This window comes from Protopterus annectens, chromosome 8.part0, assembly GCF_019279795.1.
Source record: "Protopterus annectens isolate FY-2018-M chromosome 8.part0, PAN1.0, whole genome shotgun sequence".
In the NCBI taxonomy this organism is placed as follows: domain Eukaryota; kingdom Metazoa; phylum Chordata; order Ceratodontiformes; family Protopteridae; genus Protopterus; species Protopterus annectens.
In genome coordinates this window covers 507,675,607-507,689,775 of record NC_056741.1, presented here as the reverse complement: position 1 = coordinate 507,689,775, position 14,169 = coordinate 507,675,607, and the positions used below count along the sequence as shown (strand labels likewise).

General features: G+C 34.3%; 1 protein-coding gene across 1 annotated transcript in view; it reads right to left on the bottom strand.

The window, feature by feature from the left end:
* Positions 1–14,169, bottom strand: part of LOC122808293 (melatonin receptor type 1C-like) — a 97,440-nt gene that overhangs the window by 26,742 nt on the left and 56,529 nt on the right. The window contains exon 4 of the mRNA XM_044079258.1: positions 607–756. Coding sequence (XP_043935193.1) covers positions 607–756 — 150 coding nt within the window. The remainder of the gene's footprint in view (positions 1–606; positions 757–14,169) is intronic.

Sequence of the window (14,169 nt, the reverse complement as noted above, 5' to 3'; positions counted from 1 at the left end):
AGCAATTTAAGTGGCATGTATAAGTCAGCAGCATAGTGATTGCATTGTTTTTGGTATAGTTAACTTCTAAAGTTTTTAAGGCAAACCTTAACAGATTTGCCACAGGTACTTATACTGTTTGGTCTAGCGTTAATCAGGCTGAACATTATTTCTTTTCATTTTAATGTCTACAGTCCTACAGCTATAGAGAGCAGAATGGATTGACATTTTTACTGTAATATGAAGAGGGGACTTATTTTTATTAATTTAATTTTCCTGATGAAGTGATGCCAGTGCAAAAGTTATTATTTCTTTTATTTTTTCCTGCGCAATGCAGAAGCAAAAAAAAAAAAAAGATATCTGTGTATTGAATGCAGACACATACCGAATGAAAGCATTAGATTTATAATTACTATACATCTGTTCATATGTGAGCAATATATTATCAAATATAAATATACATTGTGAGTAATCCATTGCAGGTAATAAGATAATATTTGAGTTAAGAGTAGGGCTTATTTATAAGATTTACAGCAAAAGTATATCTATATCTGTACCTATATATCTATCTGGAAAATGCTGACGGTATTGTGATTGCAGGTTAACAATAGCTAAAGATGCACTTACCGGCATTTCTCAGTTTCTTGTTCTTTAAAATAGAGACAATGACCAGGACATTTCCAAGGACATCCATAACTGTTATAAAAATCATCACACTAGTTAAGAAGATGGTTAGACTTTTTGAAAAGCTCTTTGAAAAAGCAGTAGAGTTGAAATCTGAGAGCAAGAAATCACCAGGGGTGTAGTTTTTAGCTATTCCCTTGGCAGAACTACTTATCAAATGTTTCCTGTTAAACATCATTTATACCCATATAACTCAGTTGCACAGATTTATATCTGCAAGGCTTGTCTGTTAATTAAATATTTCTATGAACTCAGTTTTCCATATCTCAACTCTTAAATGTAAATGTAGATCATCATCATCAGCTTCTTTCGGCTGTTCCCATTAGGGGTTGCCACAGCAGATCATCTGTTTAAATGTAAATGTACATATAATATTCTAATTGTGAGCAAAAGTGATTTGGGCAAATACTGAAAATCATTTATACTGAAAAATAATGTTTTAGCTTTCAAGAATACTTTTCAGTTACTATACTATTACTGCTTACAGAAGATGCAACAAACGCATTATAATTTTCTTATTCAGAAAGAATACTGGATTCTGAATAGTAAATATTCCATACAACATCCTTTTTTCCAGACATTTAGAATATCATGAACATGAAAGATTATGCATTGCTGCTTAGCACAGATTTCAGAAGGTGCCACTTTACAATGTCTTTATAACAGCCTGCTGTAGTCCCAGGAGCCCTGAGATATATTATTAACTCTGTAGGATTAATGAATGCCAGGTGCCGCACATCATAATTATCCTTGTGAAACCACTGATTGTAGATGCTAATTTAAATTTGTGCATTTATGCATAACATTGTTCATACATTGATTGCACTTTATACTGTGTTGCATTGAAATCATTTAAAGTATTGACCTTACCCATTTAGAAGATACAACTTAATTTTCTTTGAATGCAGTCATTCATTGTTTCGTGCTTTTTCATTTGATTTACTATTTTGTACTTCATTGTCAAGTTTTAGTAGCTTTAAAAATGCAGATGTGTCTGGTTACTGCAAGAAGTGTTATGATGCATATGACAAGTCACAGTAAGTAATAACAATGTAGCATAGTGCTTCACTATAATGCCTCACACCTCCTAATATGTGCCACATTAAAACAATTTAAAGTTACAGTTCTAGTTACTTATCAACCCATACAATACTTGTTAAAATAAGACTATTAAAAAGTCTGGCCATTATGGTAAGTCCTCATAATTATGTATAAGGTATAACAATGTGATAAATTATGTCATTGTACAATAACATCATGCCTAGTGTGGGATAAACTTGGCATTTGGTATGGGATAACTCATTCAATGTAATTTATTTTTCCAATTATGTTTACTGCATTTGATAACTGTTAGTTCTGTTGCATGCTCTGCACTTAGAATTTATATTTATTTTGCATATATACAAATTTACTACAGATGCTAATGAAATTATTGCAATGACTATACAATGCACTTAAAATCATAGGTAAATATTTCCATATTTCATATTATGAAAATGGAATGTTATTTTAAGTATTGTAAATCAGTCTCTCGGATAATATCCAGTTTTATGAAGTTGCTTAGAAACTCTACTCAAAATTTTAGATTATTTTATTATTTTAATTTTAATTTTATTTTTAATTTGTACTTACAAGAAAACACAAATGTCTGCCAAAGTTGTGCTTTTATTTCAATTATTTTTATGAGTTTCACATGTTGTTGCAACACAGAGACAACATATTCTACTCGCAGTACCAAGTTTCAGATGAAAGTCTGGAAGTTGCATTAAAATTATTGCAATTTATTAGCAATGCTTTAGCTTTGGGCAGCCACGGTGGTGCAGCATTTAGTGTTACAGCCTCACAAAAAGAAGTTCTCTGATTCAATCCTCAACTGGGGTGCCTTCTGTGCAGAGTCTGCATGTCCTCCCTGTGGACGCATGGGTTTCCTCTGGGTGCTCCGGTTTCCTCCCACATCCCAAAGACATGCTGTAGGTGTATTGCATACCCTAAATTGGCCCTAGGCGTGAGTGTGTATGTGTGCGTGCCTTCTGTGGAAGGTGGGGCACTGGGATGGCAACTCAACACCGTAAAAACTCCACTGCCAATCAAGAGCAGACAGGTGATCTGCTGTGGTGACCCCTAACTGGGAAAAAGCCAGACGAAGAACATTAGCAATGCTTTAGCTTTCATTTTACAAAGCAGTAAAACAAGATAAAACAAAATACAGTTTATTTTACCAAAATACAACCTTGATATCAGCCTGTAAGATTTATTTTATTTTTTACACTTTGTTAATTAGATTGAGGCCCATTTCAAGTGGCAGTCTGGGGGCACTCTCTGTTCATACAGTTGACAAATAGACATTGATTGGCTCAACTTAAGACAACAAGATAAATGTAATAAGCAGCAGATCTCTTAATGGTATATACTTGGTATGCTGGCAAGAACTGAAGACAGAATAATGCAGATCCAGACATACCTTGACTGTCAAAACATATTGGCACCATGCCTGTGTTATGTGCTGTTTGTTGTATATAAAAATGTTATGTTTTCTTTATTTGGGTGATTGCTGTAGAACACTAGCCTATTTCAGTAAGCATCAACAAGTAAATCAACAAATTCAGGATGAGATGGTAGGGAATCATTGGATGCACAGACACTCAGATATGGTCACTTTAGAGGACTGGAGTTATAAATTCAGAACACATTTCAAAGTATTGAGAAATACACAGCAGAAGACAGAACAACAAATATTAAATCAGATGTGGTTTGCATAGAAACAGAAGGCAAGTGTGTAACTTATTAGTTTGAATGCTTTTATGCTGTCTGTTATTAAGAGAGCTAACCTTCAGAGTAAGTGATTATAAGGTAGATTGACTACAGTGCAAGGAAGCAGAGCCACCTAGCATTATAAAACAGAGGCTCTTGATTTTCTGCATCTCCAGGTACAGAGTGTTTGACTGCCATGTTAGTCTACTAAAGTGTGCAACAAAGGTGGGTTCCATGTATAAAGCCTTTTGAATTTAGATAACAACTAACTGAGCACCTAGATTTTTATTTCTAGAATTATTGCATAAAGTCATTTCTTCATGTGGCTAATTGCACAGCCTTCTCTTATAAAAGAAAATCTTTTAAATATGCTATGAATTAGAATTCATAAAAGTTACCACTAAGTGTGCACTCAGTGTAGCCTTTCTGAGTGCATAGACAGCACAGGCAATGTGGTAGGGATGTTTCTGAATATAGAAAGAGTACACTAAGTGTATATTTAGTATACACAGAGTGATAACAGGTGGCGCACTGGTGCAGCAGTAGCGTTGTCACCTCACAGCAGGAGGTTCTCTGGTTCGATCCTTGGCTGGAGTGCCTTCTGTGTGGAGTCTGCATGTCTTCCCTGCATTCGTGTGGGTTTCCTCTGGGTGCTCCAATTTTCTGCCATGTTGTAAAGACATGTATATGGAGCATTTCTCTTCAGGCCTCCACTGAAAATTGGCTTTGTTCCAAGTTGGACTTTCCTGGTAAAACAAATGTCAAATAAATAACAAAAATGCCTTTATGAATCCCATGGTCTTTTACCTTAGACCTGTGCACTTCCATGACACTGTCTTCTTTCACTAGTGTTTGGTTGTTATGTGGGTTTTACGTCAAAAGATGGGAAATATCTCAGGTGCAGCATATTACTTCACTTTTTGACTTTATAGCCCAAACAGACTATTTAATGGCAAAGTGCAAGGTGGATTGTAGACATCATTTAAAAAAATAATTAATTAAAATAACCAAAGCAGAATAATGGGAACATGTACACCCTATCTCTAGGGTAATTATAACCCTGTGATGTCATTGTTTAAACTTACCATACTTTCATGCTGTCCAACAGTAAACTGGCCTGCATACTGTGAACCAGTCCCCTAAAATAAAATACTGAAATGAGCAAATGGGCATTATCTCTTAAGTCTACCACTTTTATATGTAATACACTTGAACAGTACCTAGATTTCAATATTTCTCAGCCATTACTACTGATAAATGATCTAAATAATTGTAATAATAGTACATGTATGTACTACCTTCTAAAACAGTCAATTCCTTATTCAGGTCTACATATTTTCCTATATCTAATACAGACATGTTTTTCCTTGTTGTTCCATACAGTAGGATTTGGAACCAGATTAGTGGTGTAAAAGTGCTTATCAAAAGAACAAGTAAACCAAAAATAAGCACCCTGGTAGTCATTCTCAAGTCTGTTTATTATATAAAATCAGTTGAGCACTTTCATCAAACACAGTTGATTTCATCAGAACAAAGAACTTTCTTAAAAAAACAGTTTAAATAATATTAAAACAATCATGATTGGTAGAAAAACAACCAGTAAAAACCCATAAATTAGCATAGGTCATAAATATTAATATTTAAAATAAATCAGCAAAAAAACATGTGATCAATATGATTCACTTTCATGATAGTCTATTGAAAAAGGGCTTAGACTTGTCCTGCTTTTTCTTTTAAAACTGGCAGGATAGTCAAGTAGTCATTCAACCCAGGGTATATATTTGCAGCCAACCTTAACTGCCACAACAGATCTTTTTTACCCAATGCATTTTGCCAATCCCCCCTCTAGAATCTATCTGCACAACATCCAAAATGGCAAACTTAAAACCAGAAAAGCTTTTACAATGTAAACTATGTCTAAACAGCGCATTAGTTTTTTTTCTTATCTTTTACATCATATAAATGCTCATATATGCTGGATTTGAGAATCCTCTCAGTTTTTCCAACATAAAATGCAATACATGTGTTGCATTTTGCAAGATATACTAGTTTGCTAGAAAAACAGTTACCTTTCTTAAAAAACAAAGTATTGCCATTTTGGTTAGCCAAAGTAATAGATGTAGCCTGTAAAATGTATTGGCAGTAAGAACATCTGCCACAGGGTCTGGTTCCATTTAGGTTCCTATTAGCTCCACCATTGCTGATTTTCCTCTCTAAAACCAATTTTAAATTAGGTCCTATTTTAGTTGAAAAAGTGGGTTTTTCATCCAAAACTTGATACACTTCATCGTTGGTTTTAAAAATACTCCAGTTTTTGTTAAGAATGTTCTTAACCCCACTATATAGGGGACTGTATTGAATAACGCAAGCTTGTTGAAAATCAAAATTAGCCTCACCATCTACAGCTGTGCCAACCTGAGGTGTTTTAGTTAACTCCCCTACCTAGGAGTGAAGTATATATTTTTTACCCTATTCATCCAAAACTTCACTCACTGTTTCTGTAGCAGTCGTCTCATATTGCTTATTCCAAAAGATACCTTTTTACAAATATCTCACTGTTTTGGTGTGCTTTGCAGTCAAGTTTTATTGCGTTTTTACTCTCAAAGCATCATTAGTCAGAAAAAGTTTTTTATACTTGTGGATTGTATCTGGAAGTAGAACTCTTCTACTAGCTGCTGGCTACCTTAGATGTAATAGGATTCCATTTAGATGTAACAGGAATCCATTTCCTTAGACTCCCAAACTTCTGTAGAAGTACTATTCACTAGTCCTACTTTCATTTGTGCTGCATTTTTGTCATCACTTTTTTTGACTGTGTTTCTTTAAACAAACTTTGATAAATTCTCATACATGTATATTATTAGCAGCGGTTTCATTGTTTGTCTGACACCATTGTGTGATGTGACTGATTCTTTTTCACTGTTCACCATAGTTGTCTGACTGCGGAATTGATATTGGGGGTTGCCAACCAAATGAGGGTTGGAGATAAGCTTCCTCATCAAAATTTCTTTTCTTTTTGGTATTCATCCAGGACTTTTGAGATGTTTTATCTGCTACAGCAAAAATTACAAGGCTAGTATGGTAACAGATTGCTTTGTTCCAACATCTACTCCATCCCTTTACATTCCTAGTTAGACAGTCAATGCGGAGGGTAAAGGCTAGGGAAGACTGAGGTGCTCTTATCAAGGTGGCCAGTTTTGGAAAGACTATGATTGGGTAGCTCAGGAGACCTAGTGGATCAAGTAAGGCTGGTACATTTTGAAAGAATTCTATTCACAGAGAAGTGAAATCTTACTAATAGTGCATTATTGTGATATTTTACTACACTATTTGTTGATACTTACATAGAGCACTCCCAGCCGAAGTTTGTGCAGGTTTTGGAGTGTTCATTAATGATGGATAGCAGTGATTGATGCATATGCAAATATCAACTTTGTTGCCAGTGTTAATTGATAAGTATTTAGTTTTAAACTGTGTGATGGTATTCTGTCATGAATAGTGAGCATGCAGTTAAATATCTGATATTGCACTCCACTTTTTGGCATTCTGATAATGGTAACCAAATAAACGAACGGCACTTCAAACCAGGAAAATCAACAAATAAGACCAATCAATTTGCAAGACAGTAGTGATAAAGATTTAATCAATGACGAGTCACAATACACAAGAAGTTTTAGCTGCTTTTCGACTAGTAACAGACTTCTTCAGAACATAAAATCAGACAAGGAGTGCTAAATTTATATCAGTGGGAAAAGCAATTAGTGTTTAAAGATGTACACAATAAATAAACATAAGTTCTTACACATAAATGCAGGTAATTTGTATAGTATTCACATAAATAAAACCCACAGTTTTTTTAAAAACCTACAGTTTTCTAAAAAACTTATGATTCACCTCATAAGGCTATTAAGTTTTAAAATACTCATTATAATGAATTTTGCTCTATAATGAGTATTTTAAAACTTAATAGCCTTATGAGGTGAATCATAAGTTTTTTAGAAAACTGTAGGTTTTTAAAAAAACTGTGGGTTTTTATTTATGTGTAGAATACTATACAAATTTACCTGCATTTATGTGTAAGAACTTATGTTTATTTTATTGTGTACATCTTTAAACACTAATTGCTTTTCCCGCACTTTTTGATATAAATTTAGCACTCCTTGTCTGATTTTTTATGTTCTGAAGAAGTCTGTTACTAGTCAGACGAAAAGCGCTTAAAATACTTCTTGTGTATTGTGGACTCGTCATTCATTTGGATTAAATTCTTTTTATCACTACTTGGTCTTGCGCCTAGGTTTGGATTGGTCTTATTTGTTGATTATTCTGATAATGGTACCAGAGCTAGCAGCTGGTGAACAATTTGCAGACTTTATAATGAAGGCGTATATGGTTCAATACATGCTTTATATATGTCAAAATACTGAATAACATATACAAGAAAATAGAAAAAAATCATTCTTATAACTCTAGGTTACCATGATACCTCAACTACTGTTGCTTGATGTTGCAGGTGAGGTAGTGGGGAACAGGTGGTGTGCAGTTCAATACAGTATTGTTTCACATGTTCACAAGTATACCTCTCCAGAGTTTCATAACAGAACTTGAGAAATGGTCTGTGATGTATCCTGACTTAGGACAAGCATAAAACGAACAAATGGATAGTCCTGAAAAAGACTGTTAGGAGGCTACATACCTTAAAATGTTGATCTATTTCAATTGGAGTCTTTAAAATGTAGTAAAGTAATCCTATGGTGATGGCTGCTTGGCTTTTCTTAATAAAGCATGGAGATCATTTATGAGTTGAAGTCCAGATCCTTTCCTGATGATGCTGATAGATAAGAGCTTTTCCATACTGTAGCAAACCAGTGAAATGCTGGCTTATGTACACATAGAATTACTAAGTTGGGGCTTGTGACTGGAGGAGGGTTGTGATTGGCCTAAACCTGTCTCACCAGCTTCTGCCAAATTAACATGGGATCTATGATTTGCCTGAGCCTTTCTTGCATCAGTCTGGATGCTCAGTTTTCTCCTGGCAATTAGCAGAGATTGCTGTTTCAGCCAAGCAAATATGAGCAAGTCTATCCTCCCTGTTCATACACCCAAATAAGTGAACAAAAGAAAGAAATAACATTTTAAATTTTAGATAACTAGCAAGTGTAACCAAACACATAACATTCATTGTGATCTGTAGTGAGAGTAGGGAACAGGTGGAGGAGACCCTGGAGAGGTGGAGATATGCTTTATAGAGAAGAAGAATGCAGGTCAGTAGGGCTAAGACAGAATATATGTGTGGGAATGAGAGGGAGGATAGAGGAATGGTGAGGATGCATTGAGTAGATGTGGTGAAGGTAGATGAGTTTAAATACTTGGGATCAACAGTTCAGAGTAATGGTGAGTGTGGAAGAGAGGTGAAGAAGAGAGTACAGGCAGGATGAAATGGGTGGAGTATAGTGTCAGGAGGGATTTGTGACAGAAGAGTACCAGTAAGAGAGAAAGGGAAGCTCTACAGGAGGGTAGTGAGACTAGCTATGTTACATGGGTTGGAGACAGTGGCATTGACAAAAAGGAAAGGAGTCAGAGCTGGACGTGGCAGAGTTAAAGATGTTAAGATTTGCCCTGGGCGTGACGAGGGAGGACAGGATTAGGAATAAGTATATTACAGGGTCAGCCCAGGTTGGAAGGTTTGCAGACAAAGCCAGAGAGGCAAGATTGCATTGGTTTGGACATGTGCTGAGGAGGGATACAGAGTATATTGGAAAAAAGATGCTAAGGATGAAGCTGCCAGGTAACAGGAAAGGAGGAAGGCCTAAGATAAGGTTTTTGGATGTGGTGAGATAGGACATGCAGGTGGTTAGTGTGACAGAACTAGATGCAGAGGACTGGAAGAAATGGAAACAGATGATCTGCTGTGGCGACCCCTAATGGGAGCAGCCGAAAGAAGAAGAAGCAAGTGTAACCAAACATCAATGTACAGTTTGAAACCACTGTTAGACACCTTTACTGAATCCATCATTCTGAGAAAATATTTAAAGTGACCGTATACAAAATCTAAAAACAAAAAATACAAGAACAATTTAGCATTTACCTGCTTCTATAGGCAGCTGACTTTTTTGCTGTGTGTACAGTTATCTTAAGCTGGTAGTAGCAGAATTTTAAATACAGCATATATATTTATTATTGCTGCTGTTAATCCGAATATTTATTTTTTCCTGGAAAAGAAATGAAGAAATACTTATGTGTTTTTATAAGAGGAGTGTTACGCTGTTGAGAATATATGCAATGCTGTATTTTTGAATAGGCAATAGACAGAAGATATATGAGAAACAAAAGTCAGGGAAGTGGAAGAAAATAGAAGTAGCAGATTTCAAATAGAAAGTTGTAGTTAACACAAGGAGCCTGGTTAGATTGTTTAGTGGACAAAACTAGAATTTAACTGGGACTATGAAGAACTATATTGAATAAAGCTAGTTTATTATTATTATTGCACCTTGTTTAAAAGTTATCATCATATCAAAATAAGATTTATTTCTAATCAATCAAATTTACCCTTTACTTTTGAAGATAAACTTAATCAGTTAGGAAATTATTATTATATTCAGTATGGCTACCTGTTGAACCTAGAATATCAATGAAAGATCATATTAGAAGATGAAGTAGTGGTGACTTCTCAGATACACCTGGCTTTGCCTAAATATAGTGTGCAGACTTGTAGTTACATACATGCTTTTTCACAGTATGCTTATTACCCTGTTCATTATTTTGATTTATAGATATGGTGCACGTTAGGTGGCACAATGAAGACTATCCTGCTCTACGCATGTATGTTACAATGGCGTGAACCAGGTCTACACAATGGGGGAATAAATGCTGGTAAAGAAGCACTAAACAGTACATCAGGAAACTGCTATCACATGGTGTATAAGTAAATCAGTTATATACGTTGCTATATAGCTGTTTTCTGCCATACTGTTCTCTGCCATCATTCCATACAATGCCTTGTAAACATTGTTCATTCATTAGGCATGATGACAGGGTTGACATAATGGTTAAGGTGGTTACCTTATAGACACATGGTGGAGGGCTTGATTTTCACATGGGGCAATTGGTTAGGCTGAAAATGGCCCATAAGGACAATTAGACTAGTGCTAAAAGAGGCTTGTTTTAAATAGGGTCTGCTGAGGTGCATCATCTCTGGGATGTTTTACAATATTCCTGAGACCCCACGACAAATCTAAGTGCTTTTCATTTATTTTCACTTATTTTATTGCATTTGCACTTGCCTATTATTTTTATCTGTGCCTTATAGCTAATTTATCACATTTGCAGTGCACTAAAGCCATTTACTGATTAACTGCATTTCATTACTGTTTATCTGAATTTCATTGCTATTTACTGCAATTCATTACTGTTTAACTGTATTTTGCTACATTTCTTTACTTTTTAACTGTATTTTTTCATACTGTGAGTCCAGTTTTTTTGTCTGCAAGTGGTTAATCTGTGCTTTTTCTGTTTTGCTTTGTTCTTAACCCTTAAATTAAGTAGTATAGTCTGGATACAGGTTTGCGGCATTCAGAGCTGTTTGTTTTTGTCTTCTTTGTTTCTGGTGACCATCTTGTGTTTGCCTTCTGTGTTTCTGACAACCATCTTGTGTTGGTAGGGGCCTATCTTCTCTGCTAGTGAGAGTAGCAGTGCTACATGGACCTTGTCTGGCACAAGCTGATTGATAAAGAAAGCAAGGGTTAGCAGGATTGGCTAAGTTTCTTTGTTATTAGAATCCTCTATTTTTTATGGTATTTAAATCTGACATTTGAGCTAGTTTGGGCTTGTTTGAACCAGGCTCTGGTGAGATGTATCATCTCTTGGACATTTTACAAAATTCACGAGGCTCCAAGACCAATCTAAGTGTTTTTTCTTTTATTTTCATTTATTTTATTGTATTTGCACTTACCTATCATTTTTATTTGTGCCTTATAGCTAATTTATCACATTTGCACTGTTTCAAAGCAATTTACTGATTAACTGCATTACATTAGTAACACTAATGAACGAAACTCCAACGGTTAAAATACAAAAAAGCAATGAGTCCCAAATGGCAGTAGTGCTTCCAAAGGATTTATTCACACTTCCAGTGCCACGTAAACAGAATAAAAAACAGTATTAAAAATACTAGCACGTACTAGTAGTAACTGCAAAACATACAAAACAAGACCATAAATGTTAAGCGCTTTTCATCCGGATTCTATCCGGACTTCTTCAGACAACAAACCGACATTTAAGTCATGTTTAAATAACATCTTATACAATTGACCTATCAGGTCACAATGTTCTCCATTTAAAAATGTTTAAAGCTATATTTACCTTCGCTCAAAATTAGTGCAATTTCTACATAAAATTATTTAAAATATACCAAATAAACTGCATTGAATATGCTACCCTAATTAGCAAAAATCTGTTCATGTTCTAAATCAATTTTACAAAGATATATACAGTTACAAAATGTCAGTAGTAAATAATAAAAGATTATTAGTATGATCGGCAACCATGTACTGTTACAGCTTTATTTGATGATCTCTACATTAGCATAAGTGACATCTAGGTGTTAAACTACATTTTTTTTTATTATTCAATTCCTAGCTACTTATAAGATTAATACTATGACTACTAAGGTTCAGTTTAAATAATAAACCTTATGTACTGTACTCTACAGTAACCCATTACTTCTATGTTAACTTCTACTTGACCTGTCTTCCGCCACATGCAACTCCTATTATATTGTAAAAATCCTTACTACAGACTATCTATCTAAGTTGGAGTATATAATGTTTATATTTAATATAATAGATGAATTAGAAGTGGTATTGAATCTATGAAATTACTTGTGAAAAGTCAAAAAAAGTCAAAGTGTGGTATGTGTACACAATATAAGACTTGCTTTCAAAGAAAGGAATTCCATTCTTAAATGGTCCATTTTTACTTTCACTAACGAAGGAGGATTTTTTTGTCAGTAGCATATTATGTTTACTTGTATTCATATATAGTTTAACCTCTAAAACCTAATTCATCAGTGAACCCCTTTTATCTAAGCGAACTCCTAAGCTTCAGTACACATGCTATGGAGCACATTTCGTTTAGTCCTGGTTCGTTACTAGCTTCTAAACGTAGTTGCCAGTTGAGTTCACTTCTTTCTAAAAGTAATTTAACTAAACTGTCATCTATGTATTTTTATTGTAGTTATTTTCTACGTTGTGGCCTACTTGGGAAATTATCTTAAATTTAAAACAATGTTCAACATTTTGATCACAATGTCTTGCTAAAGCATTGTCAGTTTTCTTCTTTTTAATTGCATATACATGTTCATAGATTCTATCTCTTAATCGACAGTCAGTTTTACCGACATAAAATGCTGGACATTGTTGACATTGGGCCAGATATACAACTGATCTTTTATTACAGTTGTATATTTCTCGAATATGAAATTTTTCTTTTCTAATTATGAAATAATTCAAACTATCCATATAACTGCAATATTTACACGCTCCACATTTATGTGTACCTGCATTATTCTTTTTGACTTTATAAGATGTTTCTAATAAATTATTCATATTAAAACCCCATCTAAATGTAATAATAGGGAACTCACCTATCTTGTTAAATATATCCTTGTCTATTGACAAGTAATACCAATATTTTCTTACTGTTTTCTGGATATCTAATGCTACAGGACTATATGTGAAAATAAATGAAAGGGAAAAGTTCTTATTTTTGATATTCATAGATTGTTCAAAAGAGGTTGAAATAAATCTCTCTTCCTGAACCGTGTCTCCTGCTTCAGTATTAGTGGTGTTTCCCAATGTCACCATACAGTTGTCCAAAATTGGTTTGTAAATGCCTGATTTCCTTTTCTCTTTTACTTTATAAAAGATATCTGATAGGAACCATGTAGGATAACCTCTATGTGTAAACATTTTAAACAATAATTTACATTCCTCCTCAAATTCACTTTCTGTACTTATCATTCTAGCTGCATGTAAAGTTGTCCCTTCACAACTGATTTTTTCTGGTGTAGGGGGTGAGAACTGGTAAAGTGCAAGAAACAATTTGAGTATGTGTTTTTTCTATAAATTTTTGCAGTATATCTGCCTTCTTGTATATTTTACATAGTTCCACATCTAAAAAGTGGATCTTGTGTTCTTGGAAGTTTTTAGTGAATTTTAGAAAAATACTTGTTGAATTGAAAAATTTGAAAAAAATGAGAATTTGAGGAGGAATGTAAATTATTGTATGAAATGTTTACACATAGAGGTTATCCTACGTGGTTCCTATCAGATATCTTTTATGAAGTAAAAGTGAAAAGGAAATCAGGTATTTACAAACCAATTTTGGACAACTGTATGGTGACATTGGGAAACACCACTAATACTGAAGCAGGGGACACGGTTCATGAAGAGAGATTTATTTCAACCTCTTTTGAACAATCTATGAATATTAAAAATAAGAACTTTTCCCTTTCATTTATTTTCACATATAGTCCTGTAGCATTAGATATCCAGAAAACAGTAAGAAAATATTGGTATTACTTGTCAATAGACAAGGATATATTTAACAAGATAGGTGAGTTCCCTATTATTACATTTAGACGGGGTTTTAATATGAAAAATTTATTAGAAACATCTTATAAAGTCAAAAAGAATAATGCAGGTACACATAAATGTGGAGCGTGTAAATATTGTAGTTATATAGATAGTGGGAATTGTT